The sequence below is a fragment of the Dasypus novemcinctus genome, chromosome 3, assembly GCF_030445035.2.
Source record: "Dasypus novemcinctus isolate mDasNov1 chromosome 3, mDasNov1.1.hap2, whole genome shotgun sequence".
NCBI classification, from domain to species: Eukaryota; Metazoa; Chordata; class Mammalia; order Cingulata; family Dasypodidae; genus Dasypus; species Dasypus novemcinctus.
This window is the reverse complement of record NC_080675.1, coordinates 33,782,233-33,800,635: the sequence shown is the minus strand read 5'-3', so window position 1 is coordinate 33,800,635 and position 18,403 is coordinate 33,782,233. Positions and strand designations below refer to the sequence as shown.

Below are 18,403 nucleotides of genomic sequence, written 5' to 3'. Positions count from 1 at the left end.
GAGTCTGGAAAAATTTGGAAATGGTAAAACAAAATAGTTGGTGAACAAGAAGGTGATATTGTGAGAAATAAAATAAGCCCAAAAAGCTCTTGGTAAAAGAAAGATATGAGAAGAAAGACATGTTTGAGGTAGACAGCCCTCTAGCTTTTCCATTGCCTATACCTGTACTCATTTCATCAGACATTCCGTTCTTCCTCTGGAGGCTAGCACCTGGTTTTTCCAGATATGGGCGAGCATTAGACTCCTGATCACTTGGTCTCACTATGTAGGTGGGCATATCCTAAAAGAGGCTCTTGGTGTATAGCACGGGCTCTTCACTGGGCATCCATGAGCTTGAGCTTAAATCCAAACCCGTTCTTGTGGGGACGTGCTGGTGCGGGTGTGATACATTTACAAATGATACCCAGTGCAGTGTGGGCTTAGTCAGGGGTCTGTGGTGTCACCTGACTGGCAGAGGGGTCCATGGAACAAAGAAGGTTAAGAGCGTGTGGGCTATAGGAATTGTTGGACCTTGAAAAAATACGTGAATTATCTTTTTCCACAGGTGAGCACTTAAAATCTTTATTAAGTGTGAGTACTATATCTGTTTAACAAATACAGCATGCATGATTAATACTCTTAAGTATGTCATCAGAGGTTATTCTTTACAGGTGTGTATATATACTTCTGTAAATCTGACCAAGAATTTTTTTTTTTTTTTTTTGGTGAGATACCAGGGGCCTGGGATTGAACTCAAGACCTCATATGTGGGAAGCCAGCACTCAACCACTGAGCCACATTAGCTTCCCTGAATTTTTTTTTGTTTGTTTGTTTGTTTTGCTTGTTTGTTTTTTTCAGGAGGCACTAGGAACTGAACCCCGGACTTCCCGTGTGGGAGGCAGGAGCTCAACCACTTGAGCCACATCTACTCCCAAGAATATTTTTATATTTTCATGAGAAGTATTGTATTTGCCATACTGTCACAAGCTTATATTTTTCGCCTAAAGCATGACGCCCTGAAGCAATTGTTAAGACTTGTAGAGCATTTTTCAAATTCTCAGGTACATAATTTGATCATCATCCTGATAGGACTATAGCTTATTTTTGCTAAAATGTTCTTTATCTCTTTCCTGCCCATTACTCTTTTCTTTTTTTTTTAAGGAGGTACTGGGGATTGAACCTGGGACCTCATACATGGGAAGCAGGTGCTCAACCACTGAGCTACACCCACTCCCCCCATGACTCTTATTTCATTGTCTTTTCTGGTTTTCTTAGTCCTGAGAAAGTGATCTTGGATTATGTGAAATCTACACAAATAATTAGCAGAGTTTATATAATAACATCAAGGGATTTTTAAAAAATTCTGTCTTGAAGTATACGTCTGTTGTTCTGAATGTATACATCATCAACTATGGATCTGCTTTACAAAGAAAAGGCCAAACTATCAAGAAAACAGCTAGAATCAAAGATTATGGAAATATAGAATATGGAGGATTTCATCAAGAAACTAGTTACCAAAACTATAGCTAATTTTACACGAATTTTATTTTTTAAAAATAGTATCCGAACAACTACCTGTAAAATAAGGTTATGAAATTGCCATTTTTAAATTGTTTTTTTCTGAAGATTCTACATTTTGCCCTTGAAAACAAAGATAATTTTTTAATAGTGAACCTCCATATAGTGATGAGGCCAGAGCATAGAACTTTTATTAAAGAGTACTGGTGTTTATCTCTCCTTGCCATTTATGCTTTGCCCTTTCTCTGATTGCAAAGAAATTGTTTTTTTTACATTCTAAGAGATGCCTTTGGCCTCTCACCACATGAATCTGTTTTAGAGCTGTGTATACTCTATGAAACCGTATTTCAAATAAAGAGCCTTTTTCTGCACAGAATACCAGTTAACTGCCCACTTCTAATCAGTAATTGGGCATTGACTCCTCACTTGAGCTGTCATCAAAAACCATAGTCCAGGACCAACCATCCACCATTCCACTTGAATTTTTTTTTTAAGGAGGTACTGGGGATTGAACCCGGGACCTTGTACATGCAAAGTAGGTGCTCAACCGCTGACAACCATCCACCAATGAAGGATTAGACAGTCTCTGAAGTATTTGGGTAGACTGTGAATAAGTCTATTTTGCGAGTGAATGGCACCCACGTACACCTTAATGGAAAGAATGACCAGATCTTTGGCAGTGTTAGAACTGCTGAAAGAACATCAAAACCAGCTCAACTTACACTCAGAAAGTGTTCCCAACAGAGAAAGAGAGATACTTGGTAGAAACAGGAAAATATAATAAAACAATTCTTCTGTTGGCAGAGCATATATATTTATACATTCTTCTGTGTTTAGCTCAGTGGTTAGGGAACACTTCCTGGAAAGACTGAAGTATACAAAACATTTTCAATTTGAGCTTATACATTTCATTTAATTGGTCCCTAAGACAAGGTTCATGGGCCTGGAGGTGGCTTGGCTCGTCTTTAAAACACACATTAATGAATTTCAGGTTTGTAGAGAAAGCAGGGCTGCTGCGTATCAGATAATCATGTGAAGTTGAAGTTGTTTCCCATAAATGTCGAAAGCTGTGTAATGTGACTCTTTATCCCCACCCCCAGGAGATACTGGGGATTGAACCCGGGACCTTGTACATGTGAAGTAGGCACTCAGCCACTGAGCTACACCCGCTCCTGTAATGTCACTCTTAATAGTGGGTTCTTCTGCTGTCCCCATACAGAGAGAACTGACAGTCCTTGCTCAGGATACTCGGTGACAGCCTTCTTTCAAAACTTGGGTTTTGCAGATTCCCTCATTTTTGTGAAGGGCACTTGTGGGAGTAAATGGGGAAAAGACATGAATGCAATTGGATGTAATTAAGTACACTTAAAAATGACGTTAAGATAATCTGAAAAAGATAGGCTTGGGCTGAATATGTTTTTCTTGTCTTGTTTCTCCTCTCAGCTGTTTGAAGTAAAAGAAAATTCAAAGGAAGCATCATCTTTCATACCTTTTTATGTTGATACTTCCAGTAGTAGTTCAGGGATTTTATCTCATTGGCTCCAGCTAGCAAGCCACCTGAAAAGTTGTGGAAGTGGGGTAGCTGAGATGAAACCTGATTTATATAGGTCGCGAAGAAGTAAACTAATGAAGTTGCTGACACCTCTTAATCAGGACTACAGGAGCTCACGCGATGTGACTCCCCACCCCAACTCCGCGTTCCTTTGGCAGCGCTTACAGAAGCGCGAGTCTGACTAGCTTAGAAGATGTGGTTACTCAGCTTCACAGATATCTTGCCTCAGTGCTCACACAAGTCACAATTTGTGTTAGGTCAGTAGGAATAAATGTTGATTTCATGAATTCCTTCACTTGTAGAAGATTGGCCATGGACTGTAATTTTCTTATAGAGTGGGAAAATTTCCATTTCTGTGGGTTGTGTGTGTGTGATGCTGCATTTATCCCACGTATGCCATTCATCTGTGAGGTTGTGTGAGTCTCAGTTGCTTCCTTCCTAATGTAAGCGATATGGACCAGATGATCTCCTCAGGCTTTTTCTATTAATAGCTCTCACAGGCTGCAGTTCCGTTTTTTCTGTAGATATGAAGATGGGGCATCATTTGCATTGGTCAGCAATGACCTAACTATTTAGGTTGTCCAGCTGACAGACTCTTCCAGCAGATGAATGTGAATGAACAGCAACACTCGTGTTCTGCAGAAACTTCTATTGTAGGTTTGCTGAAACGATCAGGGGGAAATCGTGGGCGATGAAGCACTGCTAACTGTTAGGCAGGGGTTGTCAGCTGGCAGCACCCCATCGCCACTGGATGCCTGCTGTTTGAGATTGTGAGGGGCAGCATGCAGTCTGGTGTCGGAAGTTTTTGGGTTCCTCTGAACTTACCATCACTACCAAAGCACCCTCCTTGGCTTATAGCCTTTGGAGAGTTACATACGAGTTCTAAAACGTATTTGGTCATTTTTTAATGGGGATAATATCTATGTATTATTTAGCGTTGGTGAAAAGTTTAAAGATAATGTTTGTGAAAATGTCTGGCAAATAGGTAGAGCTTGAAAAATAGGCAATTAAAACCAAAACAGCAATTTGTAAGAACCTTATTTCAAAACCGAGGAGGGGGGATAATATTTGTGTAGTGTGTAATATGTCACAGAGCACGTTAGGACATATTATTACCTTTTAATCCTTCAGCCTCGTTTTACACGTGCATAGATACCAGGAAGTTTTCCAGGGTCACCACACCTGGACACAGTAGCGCCGAGACTCAGGTCTTCTGATTGCACACTGCTGTATTCCTTTAACAGTGACGCACTGACATACCAATTAATCAATACACTTAACTGATACATTTTAGAATTTGGGTTAAGCCTCTGATGGTTCTGGAAAAGGAAATAAATGATCAGAATTGGTAATCGTGCCTCTCTTGGGGGTTTCTCCTTGTGCCCTTTCATATGACTACAGCTATACAGACGGCCATTTAGGACAAGTCCAGGGAGCCCTGGCCTGTCACTCCTCACTCTGCCCTCTTGTGGGATCTTAACTCCGAAACAGCTCCTGGGGGTAGCTGGAAGATTTGAATATCTCTGGAATGTCACTGTCCAGTTTCGAAATAATTTTATAAATGGGTTTCTTCCAGGAAGGATCTGAGTCTTTCCCAGCGGAGACAGCCCTGAAGAACTCCTGTAACGTCAGGCTGGCGATTTCCAAGAAGCAATCTGGGATCTGCATTCCCAAAGAGACCCACAAGAAAGAAAAGCCGTGAGGCTGTGAAGCACTGCCGTCACACAGACCTCACTGCTCCTTGCTACCTGTTTTTTGGGCATCCCTGCTCTAGGGGTCCCTGATTTTTGCAGCCTTAGGAATCCCCTGCCCCTCATCAAACACAGCCCTTAAGATAGCAGTTCCAATGAGACAGCCCTGGGAGAAAGCACATCAAGGATATTCCTTTGTAGGAGGAGCTGATTCCACTCACAGGTGACTTTTTAATAAGTGACTCGGATTTGATTGAAATTAAACTTGTGGTTCACAAGAGGTTTTTAGTATCCTTTTCCTTAGTGCCTCATATGGAAGGGAATGCCCTCAAGCTTATGACTGTCATACCTCCTCCCACCACCTTTTGGGGCTGGACCCAGGAGGCTTGGAATCATCTCTGCTTCCAGAGCAACCAGGAATGGGACTCAAGAATCAGGTCCAGGACTCCTGCCCAGACTGGCACCATAAATGATGGGCCCTCCCACAGCTGCTCCAGATCCAGCCTGGCCTGGGGCTTGCTGCCACTTCACACTAAATGACCGGTTCTGTGGGGGAAGATGTGGCAATGGTACCCTGTTCACACTCACCCTGATCTTGAGAGACTCAAGGGACATGGTCCATTTTCCCCAAAGGCAGTCTTGGGTTCCCAAACACCTCATGATTGCGCATCTGACCAGTTGATGCCAGCAGTTCTTCCTTTCCTTGGAGATATCAATAGACTGCCCCATGTGATCACAGTCAAGTGAGAAAGGCAAGAAGAAGGAAGTATATTCTGTGGCCACATACAGCTGGCTTTTGCAGAATAAGATGCCAGCATAACAAAAAGTCGTCAGTTGCATATGAGAAAAAGTATGACTCTCAATTTGGAATTCACACCAATGAAGCTTAGGTCACTTGCTTGCCCTTTACTGAAGATTTACCTCTAAGGTGCCACCAGCGTGCCTTCACAGAGATCCCCAAAAGGACCGAAAAGCTTGAGCATTGTTATTTCCAGAAACGATTTGAGGTGACTTACCATAAAAGGTCCACAAATAATAAAACTGTTCAAATTAGAATAACAATATGAACCAAATGTTGAAAATAACAATAGGGTTGTACAGAAAACCTAGACCAAGGCAAAGCGCTGCAACTGAGCACAGAATTTAGTCCTGAAACTCCTGGCACTAAGGGCAAAAGGTAAACAAATTGTGCAACTTGATAGTTACAGAGTCCAACATGGCATAACACCTGGCAGACCTCTGCTAAATTTCAGAATGAAGACTGGCTGTATATTCTGTTTCCTATATCCACCTGATACCCAAGAGAGAAGATGCTGAGGCTGTAATCTTGGTGGGTGACTGGCCCTAGGCTGCACTGGCCTCTCAGTGACGTGAGGACATACATAAAAGGCAATCTTGTTTAAAACTCCAATCACAAAGGGAAGGCACTTACCAGACCTCATGGGACCCACATATGCGGACTTACCTCAAAGTCATTTCCCTTGTTATAGTGCATACTGAGAGCTTGGAAAAGCTCTGAGTCGCGGAGAACCACCAGCATTTTGGGATTCGTGACTCCTTCTGAAATCGCTTGCCGTGCAAATTTCTCCATTTGGATGTAGTAAAATTCACGAAAGTTGCTGAACCACTTGATCATCTGGGAGGTGATGCAGCGGTTGAACTGTACAAACAACGGGGCCCATCAAGTCAGACGGTGCTCAAAGCAGAACTGCCAGCTTCAGCTCCACACAGGGGCTAATAAGAATGACCTCAACCAACATTAGAGAGAGCTTCTTCTGAAAAAGAAGCCATGGCCGTTTTCTAAGTCTATCAGTTATACATAGAAAAATCTGAATTAGCTACGTTGCCCACTAGAAAATGTTCTTTTTATATATACTAGATTTATGAAGGTTATGAAAAACTTCCCGGTGTGTCAGTGTGACGGTGGGAGAGTCCACTGGCCAGTGTGGTGCCTGCTGCTGCTGCACCCAGGGGGACTGCATGGTAGCACTGGAGCCTTGTGCCAAAGTAGAGGCCCAAAGCAGGGGGCGTTCGCAGCCCCTTACCCAACACCCTGGCTAAAGGAGGCCCTCGGAAGCTTTTTTGAGAACAGGCGCTGTCTGGTTCCAACAATCAGAGCTTGATTTTCCTTATTGTCACCCTTGATCCATATATATGGTCACTCAGATTTGAAACAGGAATTTTAATGTAAATTCGACAGAGTCAGACTTTTTATTCTGTCCCCAGCAAAGACAGTGCCCTAGGTCAAAGGTGCGGTTCACTAGTGTTTATCTCCCGCCCTGCCCCGCTCTCTACTCACAGTTTCTGGGTAGAGCTACAGCCCGGAAACTCAGAAGTCCAGACACTCAACCTTCCTAGCCCACCACTACTCATGGTTCTTCAGACAGGCTCAGCCCGACCTGGAAATTGCACAGATTCTGTCCACAGCACAAAGGGCAGCTAAACTACACAGATGATGATCTGATTTGTTGCACCCCAAGCAAAACGCACTGCGACTTGGGAGTTCTGCAGAAGCTGAAACTCAGTTGAGTGACTTTACCTCAACATCAGGGAAATAGGCCTTCAGGAGGCTGGAGCTCGGGTATCGTGTGAAGAAAAACATTAGTTTGGCCTTCTTCAAGTGGCCAGGATTTAGACCCTCCTGGATTTATCCCAGTGTCAAGGAAAAGGATCACTTTAAAACATCAATTTATCAAAAATTCTATCAAATTATCCAAATAGTAATTGTCCTGTTCTTTGTGCTTTTTTTTTTTTTTTTTTTTCTGGCTGAACTGTATATTTGCTCCATTTTTCTATCTGTAGCAAGTCCTGTCAGATAAATTTTCCTTCATGGATGCTGGGTACCATATACCATGTGTGCACAGTAAAGTTACAGAATTTAAAGAACATTTGATGTGTAAAGGTCAAATGGCATATATGGTACCAAATTGTACTTTGTGTGCGTGTGCTTTTAGAATGTGGTGGGAAGAGATGGCAGCTCTACACTAGACAAACCATTTTGAGCCCCCAATTAGAGATTTACTTTTCCTCTCTGCCTCAATCTCCTCATCTGTAAAATGAGAGGTGTCAACCAAATGGACCTACCCTGGCCCTCATAATTGCCTTCACAGCGTTTAAACCAGCAAGCATCTAACCAGACTCAGAATCCTGGATGACATTTTGCTTTTGTTAGAAAAGCTTGAACTGCTGGACTGGACCTGCTCTCCATTTGCCTGGCAGAACTTTTTTTCTTCCTTCACATCCCAGCTTAGAGGCTCCCTCCTCTGTGAAACCTTCCTCCAAGGCTTTTTGTACAAACATCTGTTGTAGCAATGACCTTATTGGAATTTTTACTGCATGTTTGTCTCCCCACTGAGACTGTGAGCTCCTTGAGGGCAAGGACTTTATCTCCCCATCTCTGTATCCACATGCCTAGCCCAGTGCTAGGAACTTAGTAGGTGCTCAATAAATGTTCGTTGGATGAAGGAGCAAGTAAATATTTTAAAAGTCAACCTTAATCCATACACAAATATGAAAGTTGTTTTCCAAAACATACCTCACTCTGGGAATAGATTCCTTCCCCTCTAAGAAGAGCAGAGAGCAGTGGCATGACTGCCTGGCACCAGGTTGGAAGGGAAATAAAGATTCTTACACGAGAACACGTAGCATTTCCCAGGACAATTCTCAAGACAGGTGAGGAACATTACACTGAGTCACCTTGGACCTCAGGTCTGAGAACTGTAACTTTACAACAATCAAGACTTCTCAGTAGGATAAAGCAGTGTAGCCAGGGAAACCAAACCATCTTCAGTTATAGCTGATCCAGGCACCCAAGCCTACGCAGAAGACCTCAGCCTCCCCGCGGCCCTACTTCGAATCCCCCTTAGGTTCATAAGTGCTGTGGAACAGATCCCTGATGTGAGACAAAAGATCCAGTTTCAGATACTGACTTTGCCACCGATCTGCTATGTGACCTTGGGCAAGCCACTTAACTTCTCTGGGCCTCATTTCTAAATGTATAGTATAATGGTTAAAGGCTTATGCTTAGCAATCAGATCCCGGGTTTAAATCCTGGCTCTGTGCTTGTCTTTGGACAAGTTAGTTTGCCTCTCTGCCCCCAACTCTCAAATACCTGATCCTACAGTGAATGCTTGAGGATTGGGAGGTAATATAAGCCCACAACCCCTTATCTGAAACCCTGGGCCATATGGGGTTCAGATTTCAGAATTTCTGTTCCTTTACAAAAACCGGGGTATGTGCCATGTGTTAGCTGACCTCCACAGCAGCATCTGTGAGCTGATAGATTAATATTCCCACATCAAGGTGTATGACGATTACACCTTGGGAGAAAGTCCATAGACAGCCCCCAATCAGTGCAGGTGTTGTGTTGTCACCAAAAAAGTTCACATCAATCTTACGGGAATAAAAATCACGGGGAATGTCCAAGCTGTTTGGATTTCAGAATTGTGACCAAGCGGTGGTGGCCACAGACATACAAACTGCTCACAGCAATGCCTGCCCCTGAGGAGGTGCTCAAAGAAGGCCACTCGTTTCTATCTCATCGCCCCGCCCTGCCTTTTTTGCAGGGATGTCATGGGAATGTGAAAGTTCTTTTGCACTTTAAAGCAGCTCACCCTTAGGTGGCTTTCCTGAGACACAGGAATAAATCTCTAATGCTGGAGCATAGGCAGAAAGCAGAAGGGAATAGTTGCGGGGCCAGGGTGCTGCACGGGGGCCCCAAATCCTTCCAGAGATAGCTGAGTACCTCACCCATGCAGCCTGTCTCACCATGTACCAACCCAGGAGATCTCCCTTAGGAATGGGCCCCTGAAACCTGAAGTGCTCCGAGTCCAAACCTCATTTCACAGGGCAGAAATGAGCACATAGCAGGTGCCCAACAAATATCGGCATTCCCCTTCCCCCGGGAAAGTACCGTCAGGAAGCAGATTGGCAGCCTTTCTCCCACAGAGCTATTGCCAACAGGAAAGCCAATCTATGCTGGTATCTTCATAACCTGCAAGAAGATTCCTTGCTTTTAGCGATGATCTTATAGTTGCTCAGTGCCTCCCAGAAAAGCAGCGCCAGAGCTTAGGAGGGCTGTTTCCAACACATGTGACCAGCAGGGGGCGCTCAGAGCATAGGACCCCAGAGCCTGCCTCTAGCTGGGTGAGCTGCTCCCGCCCTCACTCCCTTCGGTCCTGCGGCCCTCATGAGCTACAGCTGGACAGGCAGAGGACCCGACTATTTATACCTGGATCTATGACTTCACAGACTCCTGGATACCCAGTTGAGGGCTGCTCACAGTTGGTGAAGAGAAAAAAAACAGCATCCAAAATGTGTTCCAAGGAACTTTAGTGCTTCAAGATGCTTGTTGGAAATAGGGTCTTGGTCATACGAGTTTAGGGCTGCATACATTGCCCTCTTAGAGCTTCGCAGTGGACTTCAGCATGTTAAAGTTTCTGAGAGGTCCTGCAGTAAAGACGTTAACCCAATGTTTACCCAAGCTACTTTTTCTTCTAATTCAACAACTATTAATATCCTGAAGTTTATTCTGGAAAACACTGCTTAAAGAGTGGGATCTGCCCAAGGATTGCAAAGATGATGCAATAAGATCCAGGCCCCTGCAGAGCAGCCTGGGCCCCTCAGCCTTCCCCAAGTGCCCAGCCCCCAAGCTGCAGCCCTCTCCTTGGAAGCTGTTCCTAAAACGGAAGGCTTCTTCCCCTTCTAGCTGCCTCTGCGGGTCTAGTCCATGAAAAAAATTTCCCCTTTCTCATTGCTCCAGAAGCTCCCAGTCTTTCAGATGTTCCGCACCAGTCGCCTGAACAGCGCAGGCTTTGTGCCTATAGAGCCATGGGATTGGGAAGCCGTGCCTCGGATAAGGTCATCCCTGTGTCCCTCTCCACCCAGGTGTATGGGAAGCTGACAACCAAATTATGGGGATCTTCCTTCCATAGAGTATTTATTGTATTTGGGGAACCCACTGAGTTTAAAAACAAACCAACAACCCAAACACCTTCAGACCCAAAGGAATGAGTCAGTAATGGTGGAATCTGATGTGTCACAGAAGAAAGCAAAGGAACTTTCCTTAAGTCCCAGAATGGGGTCACCACTTTTGGGGGGGCCTAATGAGCTGTGAGCTCTAGAGAAGAAAGGCCCAGAAACGATCAGCAGTAAGAAGACATCTGGAAGCAAAGTCAGTCCCTATGCCATATAGTTACTTGCTGCCCCCACCTCCTCATCTTCTAGATTTCCCATTTCTCTCTGCAGTGGTAACGGGAACCTCCATTACCAGTAAAGGATATGTGGACCGAAGACACAGGAAGTGCATCAGTGACAGCCTGCAGCCGGCCCTGTTCTATCTTCACTGAAGGAAGAAGGGGCAGACTTTCCAGGTGGGCAGAGGTGAAGGGCAGGGGACGCTGCTGCTGGCTCAGCACTGACGGGTGCAGTTTGACAGCTCCCCAAGGTCCCACAGCGGCCTCTGAGAAGAGGTGGCGTCCGGAAGACGAGTCTCGGGGAGGACTGCTGTTCCAAGAGCCACTGTGTCCACAGCTCAGTAGCTGGCTAAGAATCTGAGTTTCTTGCACGAGAGAAGGCACAGTCAAGGGATAGCTTGTGGGGGGACCCTGATATGGTTTGGGGATCATTCTTGGAGAGGCAGGGTACTTAGGAGGATCTAGGGGCTTGGCCAGGGCTGCGCTCCCCAGCGGGACCCCGGCTTGAGGCTGGAGTCTCCTCGGCAAGGCAGCCAGAGGAAGTGGATCTTTGCAGGTACCTCCTTCGAGAGGTGAGAGCTCGCTCCTACCCTCTGCCACTTGCCCCAGGAAGCTTCGCTCCAGCCGAGTCAGGTGGCCTGGTGGGTCCACCAGAAACTTTTGTAGGACTGAGTCCACAGCCTGGGACACTGCCTTGGTCAGTTCTTTACTCAGAATTTCCAGCAAAGCCCGTGCTCCAGAAGGCTGGTATTGCGCCTCAGATACTCTGGGTTTTTCTGCCCTGGAGAGGTCCGCATCGGACCCCTGCTGGTGGTCCCTGTCCAGAGCCCAGCGACTGGCCCCACAGCCATTCCTCTGCTTTACTTTCAGAGGGCTCTTCCCCTTCTCAGGATCCTCCGGGCCCAGAGCTGTGGCCCCAGGCCCAGCTGCCTGCAGAACGTGCTCTTGCAGGTGTCTCAGCTGCTGCTTCAGCAGATGAAGCTGTTCTCTCACCCGAGGGCCCCCTGGCCCCTTCCTGTGGCCCCGGTCCCCGGCAGCGCCTGGCTCCAGGAGGCCTTGCTGCAAGGGCAGGCGCTGCTTCCTCCTCCGCTCCCGGGCCTTCTCTGGGCAGCATGGGCTGGCCCTGGCTGGGACTTCGCCGGACCCCAAGGGGCAGGGGAAGAGGCTCATGCCCTGGACGATGGTCTCCACTCTGGCCCTCTTAGCCTGGATGTGCTGGTCCCCAAACCAGTCAGGGTCGGCAAGACTGGAGCTGGGGACCTGGCTCCAGGGGAAGGGGGCGTCTCTGTCCAGCTCCTGGCCAGACGGGTTTCTCCCACTTTCCCAACAGGGTTCTGCTGGGCGGGAGCAGGTGCGGGACTGAGGAGAAGGCAGGACGGAGCTTGGATCCATCTCCTGGCTCCACAGAGGCGCCTGCTCAGAGGCGGTTCGGGCAGGCGGGGCTGCAGGAGGGGCTGCAGGAGGGAGCCGAGGGCTTGAGGAATCCCTCCTCCTGATCTTCTCAGCTGGAGGCGCGCTCAGAGTGCGAACGGGGCTGCTCTTTGGACGCAGAAGGGTGAAAGGCTGCGGTTGCAGAAGAAGGATTCAGACTCTGGGGTGCCAGGGCTGTAAAGCCTCCTGGGAAGTCTCCTGCAATTAGAAACAGGAAGAAAACAGTATATGTGACTTTGCGCAGTCAAGCTCTTCAAACTTGAATGTGCAACTGAATGACTTAGGGATCTTGTTAAAACACAGGTTCCGATGCACTAGAAGTGGGGCGGGGCCGAGATGCTGCCTCTAACCAGCTCCCAGGTGCCGCTGATGCTGCTGATTGGGCTCACACTTGGAGGAGCAAGGCCAGAGAGTCCCAAGAGAGATCTCTGGGAGAAGTATCTGCTACCTGGCCATGATATTTAATACATTGTTATTAATAACAGCAACTACAGCAATGGTAATAATGAGAGTAGCTAACTGAGCATTTACTCAGCCTTGTGCAAGAGTTATTTATATCCATTATCTGTTTTAATTCTCATGACTGTGAGAACATTGTATTCCTATTTTTTTTAAGATTTATTTTTTATTTATTTCTCTCCCTTCCCACCCACCCCCAGTTGTCTGTTCTCTGTCCATTCACTGTGTGTTCTTCTGTGTCCGCTTGTATTCTTTTTTTTTAAGATTTATTTATTTATTTCTCTCCCCTTCCCTCCCCACCCCGGTTGTCTGTTCTCTATGTCTATTTGCTGCGTCTTCTTTGTCCGCTTCTGTTGTCGTCAGCGGCAGGGGAATCTGTGTTTCTTTTTGTTGTGTCAGCTCTCCAAGTGGGCGGCGCCATTCCTGGGCAGGCTGCCCTTTCTTTCACGCTGGGCGGCTCTCCTTATGGGCGCACTCCTTGTGCATGGGGCTTCCCTACTCGGGGGACACCCCTGCGTGGCAGGGCACTCCTTGCGCGCATCAGCTCTGCGCATGGGTCAGCTCCACGGGGGTCCACTGGACCAAGTTCGCCGCCCTACTTGTATTCCTGTCAGCAGCACCCAGAAACTGTGTCTCTTTTTCTTGCGTCATCTTGCTGCATCAGCTCTCCCTGTGTGTGGCACCACTCCTGGGCAGGTTGTGCTTTTTTTCATGCTGGGTGGCTCTCTTTACAGGGCGCACTCCTTGCGTGTGGGGCTCCCCTATGCGGGGGACACCCCTGCATGGCACAGAACTCCTTGCGTGCATCAGCGCTGCGCATGGGCCAGCTCCACACGGGTCAGGAGACCCTGGGTTTGAACCTTAGACCTCCCATGTGGTAAGCGGATGCTCTATCATTGAGCCAAATCTGCTTCCCTGTCATTCCATTTTACAGGTATGGAAACAGACAGATCTCAGCTCCTCTGCAGCCAGTGGGGTCTAGGCAGGGCCACCGTGATCTGCAGACGTGGCCACAGCTTCCATCTGGAGCTGCTGGGTGATGGACAGACACCCAACACAAGTTCCCATGTTCCACTCGGGGTGGTACCATCATGGGGCAAATACCAGCGCTGGAAAGAAGGCTAGGTCTTTGAGGCAGAATGAATAGAAAGTTCTTGCTTTAACTAATTGAAGTATTTGTAAATACTAAAATAAAAATAGATGACTTGTCAAGCGAATATAAATGCAAGTATTAGTTGTTACCAAATTTATACCAACAGGTTAGATAGTTTTCTTCCTTTGGGAGAGAGAAACATTTTTTAACTTCCTATAATTTGGCAGTGAATAGATATTATTTGTGTAATATGAAAAAATTATTTTTAACAGATTTTATCATCTAATTGGCTTGACTGAATCATAGAGTGTACCTTAACTGCTTTCTAAATAATAATCATTAAACTGGCAGAATTGATATTCTAACCAAGGGGAGCTGTACAAAAATTATACAAGACTATCTTTTATCTTTTTTTTAAGTAGGCTCCAAAAAGAAATGGGGGCTGGTTATGATTACTCTGACTACTGCGAACATTTCCTCCTTAAACTCAACATTTTCAAACTCATACTTGACAGCTGCCCCCATCACTCTGCTTCACCTCTTATACTACTAATCTTATTGTTCCAGACAGAAATAAAGGTTATCTCATTGACTCTTGCTCTACTCCTCATCCTCAACATTGATTTTTTTTTAAGATTTATTTTACTTATTTCTCCCCACCCCCTCGTTTGTGTGCATTCACTGTCTGTCTTCCTTTTAGGAGGCACCAGGAACCAAACCTGGAACCTCCCATGTGGGAGGGAGGTGCCTAATCACTTGAGCCACATACGCTTCCTGCTTTGCTGTGACTCCCATTATGTTTTCCTTCTTGTGTCTCTTGTGTCATTTTGTTGCATCAGCTCACCATGCCGGCCCATTGCGTCAGCTCGCGATCTTGCTCATCTTCTTTAGGAGGCACTGGGAACCAAATCCAGGACCTCCTTTGTGATAGGCAGGAACTCAATCACTTAAGCCACATCTGCTTCCCCTCAACATTGATTTTGGTCACCAAGTTCATGGCAAAAGTGGCTCTGAACTGCATTCCACCACTCCTTTCTCATTACCACTGTCCCAATTCAGGACCTCATAATTGAACATCTAGATAATTCCAATGCCCTGTAACTGGTCCCCCTTCCTGTGGCCTCTCCCCACTCTGATCCTTCTTGTACATTCATTCATTCAACAAACATGTATTGAGTGCTGACAACAGAGCAAACCCTATGCCGATCTGAGGCTTATGTACATGCAAAGGGAGACAGGCTTAATAACATACTATATAAGTACTGGAAAGCTACATTATATACGGCACTTCCACTGAGATAAATGAGGATCCATTGGAGGATGATAAGAGATATGACATGACTTCATTTTAAAAGGATCATTCTCTAATGGATGGAAAATAGACTGAGGGATGGCGTGGAGAGCAAGGGCTGAAGTGGGGAGACTACTCAGATGGCTGCTGTAATAATCCAAGTGAAAAATGATACGATGACTTGGACAAAGGTGTAGCAATGAAAGCAGAAAGTTATGTAGATTCTGGATATATATTGAAATTGAAGCCAATAAGATTTGCTAACAGACTGAATATGGGGTATAAGAGAAAAAGAAACATCACTGATGACTTCAAAATTTTGACCTGAGCGACTGGAAGGACAGAGTTTCTTGAGCTGAGATGGGGAGAACTGCAGTGGAACAGGCTTCAGGGGAAGATTGAGAGCTCAGTTTTGGACATGTTAAAGTTGAGATAACTAACAGACATCTAAAGGAAGAGAAAGTGGTTGGATAAATAAGCCTGGAGTTCAAGAGAGACAGCTGGGCTAGAAAAATAAAATTGAGGGTTGTCCGTTTGTAGATGGATGAGTTCACCAAGGGAGTGTGTGTAATAGGAGAAGAGGACAGAGATCCAAGCTTGGGACCATCAACATGAGGTCAGGGACAAGAAGGAGAATCAACCAAGGAAACTGAGAAGGAGCAGTCAGTGAGAAAGGAGAAAAGTAAAGGTGAGTGAGGCCCTGGGAGCCAAGTGAAGAAAGTGTTTCTAGGAGGAGAGAGAGGTCAAGTTACATAGGACTGTGAACTGACCATTTGATTCAGTAAGTCATGTCATTAGGGACTTTGATCAGAACCATTTTGGTGCTGTGGAGAGAGAAAAGTCCTGAGTGGAGTGGATTTAAGGGAGAGGGCAAGAGGAACTCATGACATTGAACAGGGCAACTCTTCCAAAGATTTTTATAAAGAGGAAAGAAATGGGATAGTGGCTGGAAGGGGTTGTGGGGTCAAGAAAGGGTTTTGCAAGATAGGAGAAATACCAGCATTGTGTAGGCTGGTGGAAATGATCCTGTAGAAAGAGCAAATTTGTTCTTGGAGGTGAAAGGGGGAAATTTTCTGGGCTGTGGCCTTGGGTAGGAAGAATCTAGAGCACAGGAGATAGGAGAATGTGCAGCTCATCTATGCTCCCAGGACCCAAGGCAGCACTGTACACAGGTGCTGATGAGTGGGGCGATACTGGGGCGGGAGTTGGTGGCAGTTCTCTTTTGATTGTCTCAGTTTTTCTCAGTGACACTTCTGTTGGCTTTAATATTCTAAAATGTGGGTCTGGTTATGCCCTTCCATGAAATCAGTCTTTGCTAGTTTCCTGTTGACCATAAACTTCAGATATCTCAGTTCTTTTTTAAAAAATTATGTATATATATATATTTTTTGTTTTTTTTTCTTTTTTCAGTCCTTTTTTTTTTTTTTTTTTTTTTGAGGTACTAGGGAGCCAGGGATTGAACCAGGGGCCTGTATGTGGGAAGCTGGCACTCAACCACTGAACCACATTGGTGCTCCTGAGTTGGTTTTTTCATTTCTTTTGTTTGTTGTTTGTTTTTGTTTTTTTTTTAGGAGGCACTAGAACTGAACTCAGGACCTCCCATGGGGAAGCAGGTGCTCCACCACTTGAGCCAAATCTGCTCCTGTTTTTTCAGTCCTTCTTGAGTGCAGTCTTAATCTAACTCTTCTGGAGCCACCGTGGACTGTGTGTTCCCTGAGCCTGCTGGACAACTTCAGGCCTCCTTGTCCTTGCACTTACTGTTTCCTCTTTTCCCTCTTTTCCACCCGACATACTCCTCCTCTTCCAAAATTCAACTGAAAAGTCACCTCCTCTCTGAAGCACCGTGCCTTCCCCTTTAAACTGTGAACCCCCTCTTCTTTGTGTCCCTCAGTAGTGCCTAACTGCCAACTATCTATTACCAAATAGATGTTTGTTGACTTAGTTGAATGAATTATTCTCTAAACACTTCATTTATACTGATTTTTATTTCTCCAACAGAGATTCTTTATTTTAGATCCTTCCAGCCCAAGCTCAGAGCTTTGTGCATGGAATAAACTTAGGATATACAGGTAGGTGGGTGGTGGGTGGAGAGAGAGTGAGAGGTAAGGGGAGCACAGAACCACCAGCTTTGCCACCTCTCCCAGTGGGTTACTTGAGGTATTGTTTCTGAATTTCCATGTAGTCTGTTGCTCCAGAAGGCAGAATTACTTGGATAGGAGAGTAGGCCCCATGTGTTTAATGAAGCAACAATGAGCAGGAAGGTCTTGAGGCCAGAAACTGGAAATCCAGCCAGACTCCACTGTGGTCTGGTGCCCAGAGATGTTTACGCCCATCTCTGTAGGACAATCATGGAAACTCTGAATCTGGGTTGCTGAAAAACAGGAAACCTCTGTGCTGTCCAGTGCCCTTTTTCTGGGTGAGCCTGTGAGAAGCAGGGATACTCCTTTTGTTTGAAAATTAACTAGCAGCACTCTCATATTCACTGATAGAAGTAGCAATTGTCACGGCCCTTTACAAATAGCTTGATTGCCTTAACCAAAGTAGTATGTGGTCATTTTACTTCCCCAATATATAAATGTATAAAGAGGAAAAAAGACGCCCAGAGAAAAGTAGCTAACATTTGATGTCCTTAATCTTTCCAGACTTTTTTCTCTGTGTACACACACCTACAATTATGTAAAAATTTTAAAAGCAAAAATGGAACTACAGCTACATAGTTCTCTCTCATATCAGTGAATATCAATCTATGTCATCATGAAAGCTGATAATATTCCTTCAAATGGATATACCATTATTTATTTAACAATTTTTACTCTCTATATTTCTGTATTGCTTGAATTTTTACAAGAATGTATTTGTGTATTACTTGAATATGCTTTTAAATAAGCCAATTTGCTCTCTTACTAACATAACTATAGGTAAACAACATATCCCCTCATTCTTATCAACACTGGGCATCATCAGATTTAAATTTTTATGAATATGATGGATTAAAATGTTATTTTGTTATTTTAATTTGTGTAAGTTTGATTTCAAATTATCTTGATCAGTTTCCATATGTTTATGGGAAAATATTTAGGCAATATATATTAAGAAACTTAATGTTTATACCCTTTAAATCAATGATTCCACATCTAAGAAGTTAAACCAAGAAAGTGATGGCTATACCCATAGATTTATATCAAAGATGGTCAT

General features: G+C 45.1%; 1 protein-coding gene and 1 long non-coding RNA gene across 2 annotated transcripts in view; one reads left to right on the top strand and one right to left on the bottom strand.

Annotated features, from left to right (window-relative positions):
• Positions 1 to 8,216, top strand: part of LOC139438641 (uncharacterized) — a 28,096-nt gene extending 19,880 nt beyond the window's left edge. The window contains exon 2 of the long non-coding RNA XR_011648305.1: positions 4,626 to 8,216. This is a non-coding gene — a long non-coding RNA (uncharacterized lncRNA). The remainder of the gene's footprint in view (positions 1 to 4,625) is intronic.
• Positions 1,123 to 12,431, bottom strand: PROX2 (prospero homeobox 2). Its single transcript, XM_004455163.4, has 4 exons — positions 11,022 to 12,431; positions 7,280 to 7,387; positions 6,206 to 6,400; positions 1,123 to 4,711 (listed from the first exon to the last, which is right to left on the bottom strand). Exons 1-4 carry the CDS (start codon positions 12,324 to 12,326, stop codon positions 4,526 to 4,528), a joined length of 1,794 nt encoding a protein of 597 aa, XP_004455220.2. The 5' UTR covers positions 12,327 to 12,431; the 3' UTR covers positions 1,123 to 4,525.
• Between the last annotated feature and the right edge of the window lie 5,972 nt (positions 12,432 to 18,403).

Coding starts and splice junctions, on each gene's coding strand:
- PROX2 (XM_004455163.4), bottom strand. CDS start 12,326: ATGGATCCAAGCTCCGTCCTGCCTTCTCCTCAGTCCCGCACCTGCTCC. Junction 6,401..7,279: donor CCTATTTCCCTGATGTTGAG/GTAAAGTCACTC, acceptor TTGTTTGTACAG/TTCAACCGCTGCATCACCTC. Junction 4,712..6,205: donor ACAAGGGAAATGACTTTGAG/GTAAGTCCGCAT, acceptor TTGGGAATGCAG/ATCCCAGATTGCTTCTTGGA.